Source organism: Lutjanus erythropterus, chromosome 4, assembly GCF_056507025.1.
Source record: "Lutjanus erythropterus isolate fLutEry1 chromosome 4, fLutEry1.hap2, whole genome shotgun sequence".
Taxonomy (NCBI): domain Eukaryota; kingdom Metazoa; phylum Chordata; class Actinopteri; order Lutjaniformes; family Lutjanidae; genus Lutjanus; species Lutjanus erythropterus.
In genome coordinates this window covers 20806549-20824270 of record NC_139320.1, presented here as the reverse complement: position 1 = coordinate 20824270, position 17722 = coordinate 20806549, and the positions used below count along the sequence as shown (strand labels likewise).

Genomic DNA, 17722 nt, shown 5'->3' with positions numbered 1-17722 from the left:
TGTATAGTGCATTTATATTAAAGGGATAATTCATATTATTTGAAGTGAGGTTGTATAAGGCACTTAACCAGTAAGTATATTCAGAATATTTTCCATCGCTTTACCTTGCCGTCAGTTTTTTTTGGTGGAACACCACTGGACCAGACTCCATAGGCAGAAATTGTGATTTTATCTTGCTCAACACGGGAGTTGCTGGTCTACCACTGCCTCCATCTGTTTGTTTGTGATATTGTGTGACTTTGGTGCTTTAAATGGTTTGTTTGGATTCAAAGTCACACAATCCCACAACAAACTAAAAAGTTGAGGCAGCCGTAGACCAGCAACTCCTGTGTTCAGTGAGGTAAAATGACTGATTTTGCAGAGAGACTCTGACAGCCAGATGAATCTATGAAAACATTCAAAAGATAGCATTCACTTGAACTGATACAGATGTTTTAGTTGGGCCTTGTAGTGCCTACAATATGTTTTGCCGCTGACCCTGTCCACAGCAGTACTCATGTCTGCTGCTGAAAATTGAGGGTGTGTCGACTGTCATCTATAGGTCACTTACAGTCGATGAGTAACTCATACAACCCCACTTCACATAATCCAAAATATTACTTCAAGACTTTATTTTCAAAAGGCACAAATATATTTCTCCACAAGAGCAGAGAGCTTGGACCAAGAAAGCAGTAAAATGTGACATGCCTTTAAAATAGAAATTAGGCCATTATTAAATATGCCTATGTCTATTCAATGTCATACAAACTATGAGTCTTGTGTTCTAGTGTTTGTCAATTTCCTGTGCCAGCTTCACATACAAACAGTCTTGGTTCCTCTATGACTGTGCTCACATGAACTCTGATCTTCATGGCACTTAAAAATCAAATCAAGCAAGAAATTAAAACTTATATCCTTTATAATACTGCAATCCTCCACGGCATTATTTACCCTGTCAAAAATGTGTAAATATAACAGGCACTTCAGTCTTCTGTAACACTCTCATTTGGAAAAAGACATCTGGGATTAAGCATCCTGCTCAGGGTGTGTATGGTTTCCCAATGGCAAAAAAAATACAGTTATTCCATCCAAAACAGACTAAAGAAATCTCAAGGGAAGAATTTACCAAAGCACTCATAATCAGAAAAGGATTCAGTCATGCTAACTCGCCTGCCTAAAGAGACAGACTGTTTCTAAAGTGGTATTTTAACTTAATCTCCAGTGTTAAGAAAAGTGTATTGAGCAGATCTTTTCACGCCTTAACACCACATTAAATCATGGAAGAGATGATCATGGTGTTGTTCTCCTCACAGCAGAAGATCAGATTATAAAGGTACACTCTGAGTGCCTGCTGCTGCCTCCTGCAATGCCTCTGCAATGTCTCCACTCTCTGAAGTTGTCACAAGTAAATCAGTGGTTACTGACAACACACATAATGACTTAAAACAACCTGCAGGCTCATCGGTCCATTCTTGAGTAAGTGATCCATGTCGGTGTCCACCGTGTGTCCTACAACACGGACAGTTCCACTTCCTCACACAGAAGAGGTTCCACCTCAGGGACGCTGAGCAGTTTGCTGCTTTTAGCTGAGTAGTTCTTCCTGTACAGGATGAACTGGGCAGTCACCTGACTTGGTTAAGGCTCATACAGAAACATAGAGAGTTTAGCAACATCCTTTCCTCAAAAAAAAAAAAAAAAAAAAAAGAAAAACTCATATCAGCAAAAACAATCTCAAACAGGCCAAAAGTTGATGTTTTCTTTTTAAGCAAAGGTTTGTGACATTTGGGGAAATACACTTTGAGCTACACCCATCAGCTTAATATAGCATAAAGAATTAAAGCAGGGGTAAAACAACAAGCCTGGCTCTGTCCAAAGATACAAAAAATACAACTATGATCTCACTAATTAACACATTATATCTCATTTGTTTAGAACTCAATTCGTACAAAAAATAAAGTGTAAGAATTACAATTAGTATTTTTTTTTCAGTCTTTATGTGAAGCTAACCTGGTGCTGGCTCTGGCCTTATACGAATTATACAGTATATAACTGATCAGGCAGACATGAGATAAATAAGCTTCCCAAAATGTCAAGCTTTAAATACATATTGGTCAAATTTGTACTCGTACAATTGAAACATGCCACTCAAAATTTTAGTGAAAGCACTTATACTACCACTACAGAGTACATTTGCTGAAGTGTCTGCCTCACACTTCATTAAGTCACACACCGCAAATACAATTCGTGATTGATCATGTGATATGTGTAATAAGTTACTATCTACAAATAGAAAAGACAACATTTAGCACAAATAAGAAGCTCTGCAACCCTAAACACTACTTGACATAGGAACACGCTTCAACAGATTTGATCGCTCTCCGTTTCCTCAGATTGAGCGCTTAGCTCTGTGAGGAAATGATCAACACCAAATAAGAGCTAAGGAAGAAGCATGTTCACTAAAGAGGTACTGTGAAACTCACAATTTTATACTGAATTTAGGGACAGGCATAAATTATTCAAGCGATGTGCACTGTAGCAATGAGCCAATATGACACTCAGTATTGGTATCAGTCCGATATTTGCTGAAATCACTGGGTTTTTATTTAGCAATTTTACCGATCTAAAATGCTGCTAAAGGTTCTATGTGTGTTGTGGTGCCAATATCAGTATCGGACATTGAAAAGTGGTATCAAGCTATCCGTTGTTCACTGCAGTGACGTTATTGCTTCATGAATTTGTTCATTAATTTAGTTTAGTTTTTCAGGATTTGCATTGTAAAAGCAAGCCTTTTAGGGAACCAATCTAAACGTGGACGGTGCCATTATTCTATGCAATCTGCATTTACTTTATAATGATAACTAAAAGCAAAAAAAAGTTGTCTAATTCCACTTTAAATACTGTGTACCATATGTGCATGGATATTAAGGATGTGAACAGGTATTCAACAGAACTACACGTTACTGAAGGATACAAAGAAATCCAGTATGAGGACTCCCAGGCTGCCGATGAGCCAGGCCAGATGTTTGATGATGAAGGTCTGTTTGGAGCCCTTCAGTGCAGGCAGGACCACGATGACACTCAACCCATAGGTCCCATTGCCCATCATGGCCAGGGCAAACAACAGGTAGGAGGTTCCCTCTGTAGACTGTCGCTGGAACTAGAATAGATAAAGTTTACGATATTGTCATTAACAGACAAAATAACAGCACAGAACCTGAACTGGAGTTGTAAATATTGTTAATCTTATCAATGGGTATTTCTTCTTCCTCCTCACACAGATTTGTGAAAAACCACAGACAGAGAAAAGGGGAAAGGTTGAGCTCTATATTTTAACCACAAGCTAGGTTTCTGTTTCACTCACAACAATTATGGATCAAATTATTTAATGTGGGGTTGTATGAGGGTACTTATCCAGAGTCATTGTATTACCTACAGGACATGCGAGTCAGCACGTCCACACACTTTAGAGAAGCAGAGAGGGGAAGCAGCACAGAAGATAAGCAGTGTCAGGATCAGCAACAAAAGGCTTTGTTTTTTAGCCACTTAAAAAATACCCACGCAAAAACAAACAATATCACTGTAAATGTACACTATATTTACAATATTTTCACCGCTTTATCTTGCCATCAGACAGCCTTATTGCTATTTCCAAACCAACCACACTCCATGGATGAAATTAGTAATCGTATCTCTGATATCGGTTGCTGGTCTACCACTTCCTCGACATGTTAGTTTATTTGTGCTATTTGGTGTTCATCAGATTCACCCAAGTCACACGATAACATAAATTAACAGATGTTCTGCAAGGTAAAATTACCGATTTCACACATGGAGTTTGGTCTGGAGAGAACGATATTTAGATTACGTAACAGCAGTTTCCCACTGGAAAAAGTTGTGTGTGGCTAAAAGTTTAAGTGGCTAAATTACCTTTTAGGACCCTGTCCACAGCAGGACATTGCTTAGCGTCCGTGCTGATACTCCACTCTGCTTTTCCAAACTGGGGATGTCAGTAGGAACTACACTGACTACCAATTACCTCATACAACCCCACATTAAATAAATCAAACTATTTCAGGTTTGTGTTTCACTATCAAAAAATAACTTTCCTGCTGTATATTTCTCCACTCAATCAACAAAACCCCTGAAGGAATGATACCCGACAACGAATTCATTCTGTTAACAAGTGCTGTATTGTGTGTGGCATGGCACGGGACAATGAACAGAAACGACTGCACTGTTGTTAGCTTATTACAAACGCAGAAACGGACAAAGAAAGTCATTCAGCGCGAACAGCAGGAAGTAAGTGTGTGTTTTGTCAGTGTAACTGAAATACACAGGCTAACTGAGTTCATCACTTCCATTAGAGTGAATCAGAGCGTCCATCTGATATTATGAAACCAAAGAAACATTTTAACCTTCACTGAATAATGGACTTTTATAATCTGTTGCGTCCACTTGCCTGGCAACGCAGCCCTGTTGATCATTACATGGGCTGGATCCAAACACACCAGGCAAGCAGCCAGTCTTTGCTATAGCAATGCTGAAGGTAATCATAGTACAAACTACAAGGAAAAAGTCATATTGTGATTATTCTGACTCAAACTACAATTGCAATATGTGATCCGATTAGTGGAAATGAACATGTTTGCATTACAATTTTCATTTTTACTGAAATAAAATATATATTAATATCGTGATGACGTGTGATGATTAGCTGCAGTCTGTACCTAACAAACAAGTTTTCTTTCATCTGAGGAACAAGAGGTTTAGGCCAGGGCATCTCTGCAGCACTACAGTACTGTGTTTTATATCTCATACATTTTCCTTTTTCAAAAACTTGCAATTTGGTTCTGGTTCTGTGATTTGGATACTGAATAAATGATTTTTCCCCCCTTATTATATATAAAAGCTGGTTGTGGAAATGAGGATTGACCACTCTAATCAGGGTTTGTGCAGGTTTCAATTTAAAAAATAAATAAATAAATAATTTCCCCTGGACTGTAGTGCTATTTTTCCATGTTGATTTTTTTTACTGTGAGTTTCAGGGAGATAGCAGCTGTAGAGATTTCTGCTTTCTCTCTAAAATAATGAGACACGTCCTGTGGTGCAGTTTCATGTAGGAACAACTGTCTTTCTGCAGTAGAATCTACCAAAACTACTTTAGAATCTACAGGAACTACTTTGTCTTATAGAAAAAAGTAGTTCCTACATGAAACCGCTCACAACACCGTCTGTGAATTATCTTGAATAACTGGGTCAAGATGTTTAGAAAGAGACACTAGGTATAAAGTTTTCAAATGTATTTTTTGTCACTTTGAATACCACAGGGTTTGTGCCATTTAGCACCATTATATGTGGTATTACTTGTTTTTAAATCTTTTGATTTGTTTGCTTGCTTGACTCTGATTTTATTTATTGCTGTCTGTTACGTGTTATTTTTTCCTCTCCTTTTTTCTTTCTATAATAATTGTGTCTGTTGTTGTCTAACATATTGTTATTATGTATTGAAAGAAATCAATATGTATATTGTGCAATGTTTCGCAAAACTGGACGAGTAACTTGCCACTTGAAACGATAAGGTGACAATCTTTGGGGCTTTCTGCTGAGAAAAACAAGCATGTTTGAACTTGCAGGAATTCCCACGAGGCAAATCTGACTTAAGCGATTTACAATAGTCAGGGAATGTGTGTGTGTGAGTGTGTGTGTGTGTGTGTGTGTGTGCCAAGAAGTTTCTCTGCCACTAGAAACAGCATACTAAGATGATCCGCCTTCTGGTGATTAACAGCTACAGTCGAGCCAGGATGTATCTCCAGCACAACAGCACCATTGTCTCCAACGTCTGGTTCTCATTTTGACACACACACATACTATAAATACAAACACACAAATCCCACCTCCCTCTTCAAACACACAATCCCTGTTATGACTAATGGACATATAATAAGTGCAGTTTTCCATGGAACCCGCGGGATCGGACTCTGAGAATTTTGTGCAAGATATCCCGTCAGGATCGCGGCACTGCTCATGTGCAAACCACATTACAGTGAAACTCCACGTCTCAAATGAATCGTCACTTACGTTTTTATAGAGCTGGGGGAAACGGGAGCAGAGGTAGAAGACAGATGCCAGGTATCCACATATGTAGCCACTGATTTCCACTGACTTAGAGGTAGTTGGACTCTGGCAAAGAAAAGGACACGGAACGAGGTGAAAGAGTCAAAATACAGCAGCAACACAAGAAAGAGTACAATCAGAATCTCAAAAGTGAAGTAGCATTTATTCAAAAAAATCTGATAATATCAGGGCAAGAAATGGCCCAAATTTGATTCATGAACACTTAAATCTGCACACATTGTTGCAAATATATACAACACACTGCACACAATCAACCTACCTGGGTGTCTAAAGTTGCACTACTGTCTATGAGGAGTTTGGGTAAAGCCAGGAGAACTAATGTAGCAGCGCCACACCACATGAAGCACAGCCACTTCAACACAGGGCTTTCTAGAGCATTCACACAAAAACACAAGACAAAGAAGTGACAGTGAAGACACACATAAGCAAGCCCCCCCCCCCCCCCCCCCCCCCCTTAAAGATCCAACATGGTGTTTATATCCACTGTTTTACACTTAACAAGTGCAACAGACAAGATGTACCCAGTAACAAACCTAACAGAGCTGTGTGCAGTTTGGATGAGTCTCGGTGTGATTATGTGTCATTTGGCAGTTATATACTTTTGGCTTTGGTGGGAAATACTCTTAAGTACAGAACAGCTGGAACTGCCCACGTCAGCTCTGAAGTCAGCAGGTGGCTGCTCTTTTAACTTCATAACTGCTCCCATTTTTACATTTCTGTTATATTCATCTCATCCATGGATGGAGCTACATTACATCATAATGTAAAAAGACTACACCAGCTTTGTGGAGGTATGATCCATTTTTAAGGTTACCCATTAAACACGAAATAAGCAAGTACTGCCACAAGGGGTCTCCCTCACATTAAAACCATAGATGTATATGCATAAAAGCTGCACTGACCTCTTTAGCCCGCTGCTGTGATATGTCAGCATCAACACGATATTAGATCAGGAAAAACTGATTTATCCCTTACATTTTAGCAACTAGCAGCTAGTAGACAACGCATCATTACCTTAAATAAATAGATTTCTCTGAAATTGGCCATTGTTGATAACATTTAGGACAACTCAACAAAATATATGCCATAGGTCTAGGATTTTTTTTTTTTAACATTTCAATGTGGAAATGTTACATGTTGTCGCTTTAATGAAGATTGAAATCAACATAATGTCAGTATCTCTGGGATACAGCTCTGTCCAGGAATGCTTAGACACCATGTTTAGCATGATGATCCAAGTGAGAACATGTGAAAATCAGTATTTTTGTACTTCTGAGTATTAGTGATACATCAGCAGTGATACCAGATTGCAGAATATGATTGAAATCAAGTATTTATTATGAATAATCTTGTGCAGCACAGTGTCTAACAGCCTGAAAGGCCAATCTTTCACTGTTTGATGTCACACTGTGCAAATTGAGCATTTCCTGAGTCAACAGTTAGAAGTACTTCCTTCCTCATAGTTGGGCTTTTCATTAATCTGGAGAGTCATAATATGTTTGACTCACACAGCTGCATCACTCGCCAGCTCAAGATCACAGAAATAACGTCGGGGCTTACTTCTGCTGGAGCTGTTCTTGATCTTATAGTAGAGGAACTGGGAGATAAGAATCAGGTCTGTGAAGATGTAGAACACCACTGTGACCACCTGAGAGCGACATGTGAAAAAGAACATCACGGTTTTATTTAAAAACTTAACTCATCACATTGCTATGAAGGCGAGGGTAATTTTCAACTCAACAATTTCAGGTAAAAACTCTTTAAAATTCAAAACTCCACAAGACTTGAGTGAAATGTTCTATCTGAACATGGTGACTAAATTGTTAAAGTTGCAGCAGATCTGCCAGTTTCAAACACAGCCACAGTAGTGTAAAAACAAAAATGTCAAATATGCTGCTTTTGGGACAAGGAAAGAAACAACTGTGTTCTGAGTTCGCAGTACAGACGTACACGCTCCAAGGTCATAACAGCTAACAACGAGTTACGTGTCTGAGTGAGTACGCGTGTTCACCTGAATGGGCAGCTGGTTGGTGAGGTAGCAGCCCGCAAAGCTGGTCAGGTCTCCACTGAAGAGGAAGAAAAGAAAGCCGAAAGACATGGCCTCCTCCACTTTACCATTCCTATAGGCCTCATAGACCTGCCTATAGATAGATGGATAGATGGGTAGACAGAACATGGGGATAAGATGAAATTAATTTCATATCCACAAAGCCTGGTGACTCAGAACTGAGTTCCATAGTGATATGTATCTAACTAGACAGTTGTCTAGACAGTATTATTGTTACTGCGGTGTGTTGTTTGCTACCACAGAAAAGAAATAATAAGTACCAGTTTATGTAACATTACCACAGTGTCTTCTTGTACTCTTCACAGCAGAGTTGTCACAGTCCAGACTGTGAAAAGCTAGTTAGCAGCTATGAGAAGGCTAAAGACAATTGAATTATTGAGGATTTTTTTTTTTTCCGCCATGGTAAATAAATGACTCATAGCTTCTAACTTGCTAGCTTTGAGTTCAAAGTTATGTAATTGCAACTTCATGACATTTTATCAAATTTTGAGGCAGCGGTGGGAAATAGTGTAACATTATATAATGGAAACGGTTTTAGGTGGCAGGGGGAACACTGTAGGCCAAAAACAAGACAGTTGCTCATTAATCCACTGAACAGTGCAGTTGGGACCAGAGGCTGCCACAAAGACACAGGAAAACAGAAAAAACATTACATTATTTTCACTTCACTGATAGGACGGCATGAGGCATTCAACTTGCAGGAACAGAGTTCACTTGCTTCATGCAAGCAGGCAAGTGTTAATGTCAATCCTGAAGCGTGCGTCATGCTTGTGACAACTTCGGTTGTAAACGTTAATGGAATCCACCTCAGCTGAGGTGTAAACTCTTGTCCATGAGTAGAGAGTTTTTAAATACAAAGGCAAAACTACGGCTCGAACATGGGCAAATTTGTGACCAGTGAGTGTGTTTATAGAGTTTGTTTGCTCTCTTTGTTGTTCTTAACTGTTGCATTTTGTCTTTGTTCTCAATTGTCATTTTTAGCCATTGTTGTGTCAGTGTTTGTTGTGGTTGTCAGGCTGTGTTCAGTCATTTTAAGTAATGTTTGTGGTGGTTGTTGGTATTCTGGAATTGTTTCAATTGCTGTGTAAAGATTGATTGTTCGCAGTCACTGCTGTCTTATGTTTACAGCGGTCGTTTGTTTCGAGTCTTTGTTGTTTTTATTAGTATGTAACGGTTGCCTGTCTATGTCTGTTTTAGAGTGTTGTGTTTTACCCCTTAAAAGCCCAAAAAGGACTGGAAATTAGGCACAGCAATAAGTTCTGTGCAGATTGCATTGGTTGCATTTCTTTACTGTGTGGTATGCGGATGTAATATTTAAGGAGGTCTGAGTTTTCAGTGTTTGATTTAAGATCATTTGTTGTGTAGGAAGTGTACTTTTGTTTCTTTTGCTCTCATTGTGTCACGGCATTTGCTCCCAATTTGTTTTGTTTTGTTGTTTATAGGCTGGGCACCTTTTATTGCATGACACTTTGAGAAATAAATGACCTACCTACCCTTTCCTTATATGTAAGAATGCCCACATGAATATGTCCTGTCAAATAAATACAGAAATAATTTTTAGAGAAGGCAGACATCTCTACAGTCTACAGCCGGTGTCTCCAAAACCCTGCAACTCACTCTAACACAATGCAGAGGTATGCAAAGCCCTACAAGTAAGAGGGGAAGTGTCTGTCTTTTATTTAGGGGGTGAGCTGATCCTTTAAAAACTGTAAACACCACAGATGTTATACTCCTTACGGCAAAGTGGACAGCAGGAAGCAGAACATTGAGATGAGTCCTATCACCACGCTGCAGTACTCCCACACGTTCTCCACACACTCCTCCAGCAGGTACAGGATCCACGGCGTCCCGTTGACACACAGCGGCCGGCCCAGAGCCGGAGCTGTCCAGTTGGCTGCCGACGCCTCCACGCTCTTCCCGGGGAACCTCGCGGTGGCCATGGTGGGACGATCCGGCTGTGACCGCCGGCTGCTGGGTTTGACCTCCTGCTGCTAGCGCTGCGTCCAAATTGTAAGTAGACGTGTGTTTATTTTGGCAGTAAAACAACCTGATGAAAGCGGGTCTGACACACCTACCTACCTCTTAAAACAGATGTGTGACAGCTTGTTTCGTGATTCGATGAGTCTGCAACAGAAAAATGAATAAAAGTCAACAAAGAAAACTGTTAAAGTATTACGACTGCTTTAGACTTAACCCCCACTTGACAACTACGCCAATACATTAGTGATGTGTGCTTAATTTGGACACTATTTACTCACAAATGAACCGTCGGATTTATTAAAGCTTAATCTGCATCATCTTTAGGCGCTGTCGTTGTTTAAGTAGATTTGCATGGTGTTGAGGATGAGATGCTAAGACACAAAGATGGCTAAAATTAGCTTCCAGCAGCTGCTCACCTGACAGAACGGACTCGGTGCAGACTGCAAAGTGTTTGAGGGTCTCCGTAAACTTTCCCCACATCCTCACACGTTTCTGGAAGTAGTGTGTTTGGTCTTTAAAGAACATTACAGATTAGCTCCCGATGGTTGCATCCATCGTTTGTTTTCCTCGAACGTCAAGACATCCTGAATGACATCACAACATCCTGTTAATTTTTTCAAAATAAAATCCCAACGGGCAACTATTTCTATATTTTGCCAAATATATTATTTTATTTTGTCTTATTCGCACATTAGCTCAGAATCAAATACTGTACTGTACATATAGGATGCAATTATGTGAGAATCTTCAAAGTAATTTACCAACAGACAATTACTATTCTTGGGAAATGCTGAATAGCAAATGAATAAAAGGAATATATCTCATAATCAGCTTGTAATAAATATTTTTTTATTACATGTCTCACACATTGGCCAAGATGCATATATTATTGGCTGTTCAAACCCTATGTGCTTCCATGCAGGAGCACCGTGAACAGCTTTACCTCACCTATAATACAGAGATTTACAAGGTAGAAAATATCCTTTCAAGAGAAGGCTTACTCATACTTCCAGTAGTCCACTGAAACCTCAAAATGTTCCATATTGGTCATATGTTATGAGCATTATTCAACTTTTAAATCTCCAACCTCTTTTCCAGTTGTTCACACTCCTTCATCTGCCTCTTCTACAAATCAAAGGTGGCTATTCAGTATAGTATCAGCTTTTTTTTGCTTTTTTTTTTTTAACAAAATTTAAAATATTTAACATCTTTCATACATTATTGGTAATATTCAGCTTTTAAAGCCAGCAATTCAGTGTAGTGTGAGCTTTTCAGCAGCCATCTTTCACACCACAAAATAATATCTATTATAAATATTATTATATTATTATTATTAAAATAATATATTGTAGTAAATATTGTTTTATTATATGTCTCTACACACATTGGCCAATATACACGTGGCTTTGCTTGTACAAATAGAATATGATGCAAACAGACAGATTAGATTAAAATAGAAAATAGATTAGAAAATAAATTTGCCATATGTAAACTAGAGATTTATAATGTGTAATATATCTTTTAAAGTTGCTTTTGTTTTGTCAACAATACAGAGCATTGAAATTTCCAACAAAACATTCCTGGAGCCATTACGCTTTATGCCAGCTGTTTTACAAAAGTGATTTAGTTTAGTCTAAAAACTATATAAAAAATATAGGTTGTCATTTCCTGATGTATGCCAGCCACACAACAGCAGCCACTGAAATGTGTCAAATCAAATGATTTTATTTTGAAGGCAAAATTGCCTCGATTACTTCGATTTCTTTGACGCACCGGAAACTGCACACATATTTTTTAGCTTCACTTTTGATGGAGGTTGCTCGGGGAAATACCGCCACCCACTGATCACATCGATCGATCATTAGTGCAATCTTAATTGAGTTAATTAAATAAATAAACAAACAAACAAATAGGAATATTGTAAAAAAAAAAAAAAAAAAAAAAAAAAAATACTCCACTACAAGTAAACGTCCTGCATTCACAAAACCTTACTGAAGTAAAAGTATGGAAATATTATCAGATAAATATACTTGTAGGTATTCATGTTGAAGTAAAATGTTCCCTGTCAGTGTTATTATGTCTGATGTTGTTGGATTAGTTTTATTGTTTTAATGTTACTGCTGTTTACTGCTGTATATGTTTAGGGTTGAGCCCTAATCACCCCAATTTTTTTTTTTTTGTCTAAAACACTGTTGCAGAATCTCCCAAAAAGTGTGAGTGAATGGTAAGTGATTTTTTTTTACATGTGAAAAGTGGTCACCATTAACTTATATTGTTTGAGATTCTGCAACACTGTTTTCCTGTGAAAGTCCTGCTGTTTTTCTGTGGACCAATAACTAAACCCACTCTTCATTTGGCATGAGGGTGAGACTGAATTTTCATTTTTGGACAAATTATCCTTTGAACTACTTTATAGTCCACTGTTGGCTAGTTTAATCTACAGTAATGCATCATGGTCTGTAAGACCATCAAATGTCTGTTGCATCACTGTCCTGTGAGAACCATGGATCTCAGAAAGAAGTCAGAAAACAGCCTTTTTTTCCGCTTTGTGGATTAAAAACTACAGTATGTGCCTCTGGAATGTAGTGTAGAAAGATAAAATTAGATAAAATGGAACTTGAGTAAAGTATAAAATAAGTAGGGTACTTGATGTAAAGGTATTTAGTTATAGTCCAACACTGATTACAACTCTGAACTAACGCAAAATGGAAATTAATGGACTGGCATTCACTGATGATTGATTAAATATTGAATTTAAAATCAATTAACTGACTAATTACCAGGCAGCAGAGCCAAAGCTCGAACAATTCTGTTAGAAATGTAACAATTTTACTTTGTTTGATCACAAACATGTTCGTATTTCCTAGATTCCCCGGTTGTACTTGAAGGCAGCACCTAACCTGTCCCTCCCACTGTCCACCTGTTGCGTCCTGCTCTCACGTCGGCCGCGCGATGGCGCGCTTTCCACTTGTTTTCGACCTGCGAGGATAATTGTAAGGCTCTCTGCTCTGTGGGGGGAACTTGAAGCTGTGCAGGGGCAATTTGTGTTGCTATGTGCCGCTTTTTTGACCGAGGTTTGGAGGCTCTGAACGAATCTCCACATCCGGCGTCCGTGCGTCCTCGTCCTGCACGGAGCAGGTAAGCTGTCCGCCGCTGTAGCTGTCAGGGACTGAAGCAGGCTTTGGTGTGTCTTGTTGCATGGCAGTCTGTCATTAGAGACAGAAAAAACGCGTTGACGGGCTAAATGCGTGAATGCCACCCGCATTCCTTGATGTCGGGGAAAGTTGACTGGATGAGGTGAAATCGGCGGTCATAACACCGATGTGTCCCAGTCTGTCCCTGTACCTCTTACTTCAGAAATGTTAAGAGCAATACACAGCGCAGGTGGATTGTAGAGGTGTGTTTGTTGCCATTAGCAGTTAATGTGACATAAGATTAAATACTTGTTAATTACTGCATATGCAGGCAGTGTTTCTGGAAGCTACGCCTCTTAATAAAATAGGCTAAATAAACTCTAGAGGTGCGGTACAGGCACACATGACACGCTATAGTATTATTTTACACCTGCTTTACTTTCATGCAATCTGTCCTCCCCTCACTGTCTCTGTCTGCCTGTGTCTCTGTCTGTCCCTCTGTCTCCTTGTTTCTCTGTGTGTTTCGGTATAAATACAGTGGAATGTGCTCTGAGAGCTTGACAGGCAAGTTCAGTCGCATTACTCACATTTGCTCTGTGCGTTTCTTCTCATAACGCTCCTCTGACCAAGTCTAAATCTACTGTCGCTACAAGTGTGTGTTAATACAGAGAGGAGGAGGTGGAGGAAGGAGGGGGACTCCTCAAGGTCACAGACTTGTGAGACAGACAGATGTTGGTGTCCCAGAAAGGACGGGCATGATAAGGATTGTCCTGAACTTGAACTATTTTTTTAATTATTTCATGTTTCTATGGAAACGGGTGGTGTATTCTCTTTGTGTGACAGGATTTTATATATAAAACTGTTTCCAATGTTTTTATTCAGGCCAAGTCCATCATGTTCGAGGTTTATCTCGTCCATAGTTGTCAGGATTGGGTAAGATGGAACACTATAATCAGGAGTGTGGATTGTGGGTAAAGGCAAATAATAGAACAGGTAGAACAGTATAGTAAATTTGAAAATATGTCTTACATCATATCACAATATATCAATATCCAAAATCTAGGATAATATCTAGTCTCATATCACAATATTGATATAATGCTTATATATTGGCAAGCCTTAGTGTGTCTGTGCATGTGTGAGTGAACAGCAGGGCAGGCGCTTGTGTTCAGCTAATTTTGCCAACTACTGAGCCAATCAGCCGACAAGTTTTTGTGCACATTTGTGTCTGTGTGCAGGGGTTATGATTCAATGTATTGCGATATAGTGTGATACTGAAATCAAGATGATATGTTGCTGCTTTTAATCTAATTTTAGGAAAACTTTTCACAGTATAAAGAACAAATCACCATATGTATAAAATAAGTTCAAAAATATAACTTTTTATGCAATCCGAACAGTGAAAATAAATAATAACAGTGCAATGTATCACTACCAGGAATATTAACATGTATCACAATATCACAATACAGTGTTATGAGAAATATCATGATACTCAAGTGCAGTGGTTCCCAAAGTGGGAAGGGGGCGCACAGAAACACTGAAAAGCTGAAAAAAAAAACATAGACTTTTTCTGTCTTCTAAAAGGGAAAGTTTGGGACCCACTGCTCAAGTGTATCACTATTTTCTTACACTCCAAATATGTAACCTACTGCTGACTCCTCCCCCTTAACCAGCCATTAGCGGCCACAAGTCATCAACAACTGCTAGGCTACAAACAAGGCTTACCTACTAGCAGTGCTGGAGAGTTACATCTACCAGTTAGATGTAATCAAAAATTATCCAATAAACATAATTGTAATCCCATACAGTTCCTGAGAAAAAGTATATAATTAAATTACAGTTACAAATCAAGATGTCGGTGAATATAAACTGATTATGTACAAATATTTTTTGCTTGGCAGAGATCTGCACTCTTGTAGTTCATTCATGTTCTCATTCTTTCCAAATCCATCATGTTCCAGGTGGAAGCTGCCAGTCTGTCGCTGGGCAGGATAGATACATGGAAACACACTCTAGCCCATATTAATCCTCTTCCTTCTCTCCACATTACGATAACCTAAATCAAATATTATTGTATTGTGCACAAGTCTTAAATTTTATTTATTGTATGACATGGTTTTACAAATGTAGCCTCACTCTCTTAGAGGATGGCATCTGAGTTCATGCTTTGGGCATGTTCACGTTTCCTTGATCTGATGGCATTTAGGTGATTTTCAGCTACCAAGTATGGGAAGTTGGGTGTATTTTTAGGAAATAACTCAAATGTAGAAGCAGTGTTTTTCCATTATGTACATCTTGCAAGTGAAAGCTGTAATTCACCTATTCAACCCACTCACTCACTCAGGAAGCAGGAAACCTAGATAATATGCAGGGTGCAAGCTATTTCTAAACTTAGAAACATATTAAACATTTATTGAGGATATTTGAAAGCAGCTCACTATTAAGAATTAAGTCCTAACAATTAATACACAGATTTTATTGCTTTAAGGCTGCACTCCTGGGCCAGACCTGTATGCTGAAACCAGAACATACTTCCTTTCAGCTCTCAGGGCGAGACTCTTAAGTTTGGGCTGCGGAAGGCAGCAGGGAGTAATGAATAATGAATGGTTTAGAAAATGTGCGTGAATGTTAGTTGGCGGAGTGTGGCGGTAATACACTATTCCAGCCAGTCCTTCTCCTCTCTGCTGTGGAAATCCTCTCAGCGGTTGTGAGTCTCACTGCACAGCAGAGCCAAACTTGAGAGCAAAGAGGAACCCCCCTTCTTCTACACTTTAGGATGGACTCACTGGCATTTGACACAGTTCAGCCTGCAGAGACACACACACACACACACACACACACACACACACACACACACACACACATATGAACACAAACACACACAGTGAAGTCAGTACAAATCAGCCTATAGAGGCCGCCTTTTTTTCTGTCTGGAACTCAAATTAGTTTCACCTTCGAATCCAGCACGGTGGGTCCCAAAAGATATTTTTCTGTGACCAATCTGGGTTAAGCTGAGAGTTTATAAAGAAAAACTTTTGTACTTAAAGGTCTTGTGTGAAATATTTACAGTGATTTATTGGTGGAATATGGCAGAAATGGAATATAATATTAATTTGTTTTCATTAGTGTATACTAGGGCTAACCCAAGATTTTCCTCATCGACCAGTAGTCATCAGTTTAGGCCAATAGTCAACTAGTCATTGCATACTTACGATATAAATTGAATGATTAAAACACACGTTTTTGGGACAGGAAGCAAGCTGCATGTTAAATGCTAATGGCAAACAGAGTCAGAATGTGTTGGAACAACCAGCAGGAGACTGAACATATTGCTAATTTATTTAATCACATTATAACCTCACACAACTCTTGTCAATACTGTGGAAGATGTGAACTTACAGTACAAATTAATTCACAAGTTAGAAACTTGCTCCTTGATCACCTCTCGTCCCCACGTGATCCCACTGTCTCACTGTCACGCTGTAACATTGAATCTGTATTCCCTGTCAGCTGGCCTCCATTGATCTCAGAGTCTGCATCCCACAGGGCTGCTAACTGAGCTAACTTGCTAATGGCAACTAGCACAGTTAGCAGCTGGAAGAAAACAGGTCCATGTTGCAACAATCCCCCCCAGGCATAACAGCAAAGTGCAGCTCCCAAATGGAATTTGAGTTTTTTTGTTTTTTTCTGCAACGAATGAATAAATGAAAACATGGTCAACTAAGGCACTGCCATGTTTCTGTAGTAATCCAGTACAGACAAACAAAACACTGGCTCCAGGTACGCCCTTTTGTGCTTTTTGTAAGTTTTGCAGGTTCTCCTATACACCTGGATGGGCTCATTGCTGGACGCAGCTACAACTGCTCAAATAATTATTAGACTTTATTGAAGGATTCTCTCATAAGCATTGCGTAGCTCCTTTAACATATAGGACAGTGTGTAATTTGTGTGCATCCTGTAAGTGAGGAAAAGTAAGCGAGCAGGAGGCTGAGAGTGACGTGCTGCTCATAGCAGGGCAGAAACTTAGGTTGTTGGTCTGGCAGTAAACGTACAGTACAGGTTACAGTGTGTCAGTTAATAAACGCTGCAGCTTCTTAAGAAAAGTTTTCCATCTGCTGGAAGAATGAAGGTTAGCCCCGAAAGTAAGCTGAGCAGGAAATGTTAACGCTACCTTTGTGTCTGTGTTAGCTCCAGTGCAATCTGCACTGTCTTTTTGGAGGCGTGTGACTTGTGGTGCGTGACAGCTCCAATATCAAATGCATTGTGCAATTAAATCACATGAGATTGAGCCTAAGAAATAAAATTCCTGGTGATGACAGCAATGAGCTCAACGCCATGGCACACGTCACAAGAGTTTGCAGTAGCCTAATGGTCACAGCTTTAACCAATGCGATACCAAAAATGATCTGATACCACATAATTT

At 39.2% G+C, this 17722-nt stretch overlaps 1 protein-coding gene across 4 annotated transcripts; it reads right to left on the bottom strand.

The window, feature by feature from the left end:
- Nucleotides 1-860: 860 nt before the first annotated feature.
- LOC146328338 (lysosomal amino acid transporter 1 homolog) lies at nucleotides 861-10735 on the bottom strand. 4 transcript variants are annotated; one of them, XM_084717320.1, is made up of 9 exons: nucleotides 10579-10735; nucleotides 10262-10306; nucleotides 9920-10179; nucleotides 8126-8255; nucleotides 7675-7762; nucleotides 6374-6483; nucleotides 6058-6159; nucleotides 2951-3136; nucleotides 861-1605 (listed from the first exon to the last, which is right to left on the bottom strand). In XM_084717320.1, the coding sequence occupies exons 3-9, from the start codon at nucleotides 10120-10122 to the stop codon at nucleotides 1489-1491; spliced, it is 936 nt and encodes a 311-aa protein (XP_084573446.1). In that variant the 5' UTR covers nucleotides 10123-10179; nucleotides 10262-10306; nucleotides 10579-10735; the 3' UTR covers nucleotides 861-1488. The 4 variants fall into 4 exon arrangements, with proteins under 4 accessions (XP_084573446.1, XP_084573449.1, XP_084573447.1 ...); XM_084717323.1 differs by lacking the exon at nucleotides 10579-10735 and adding an exon at nucleotides 10441-10537; XM_084717321.1 differs by having other exon boundaries at nucleotides 9920-10306.
- Nucleotides 10736-17722: the final 6987 nt, after the last annotated feature.

Coding starts and splice junctions, on each gene's coding strand:
- LOC146328338 (XM_084717321.1), bottom strand. CDS start 10,122: ATGGCCACCGCGAGGTTCCCCGGGAAGAGCGTGGAGGCGTCGGCAGCC. Junction 7,763..8,125: donor CCAACCAGCTGCCCATTCAG/GTGAACACGCGT, acceptor TGTCGCTCTCAG/GTGGTCACAGTGGTGTTCTA. Junction 6,160..6,373: donor GTGCAACTTTAGACACCCAG/GTAGGTTGATTG, acceptor TTTCTTTGCCAG/AGTCCAACTACCTCTAAGTC.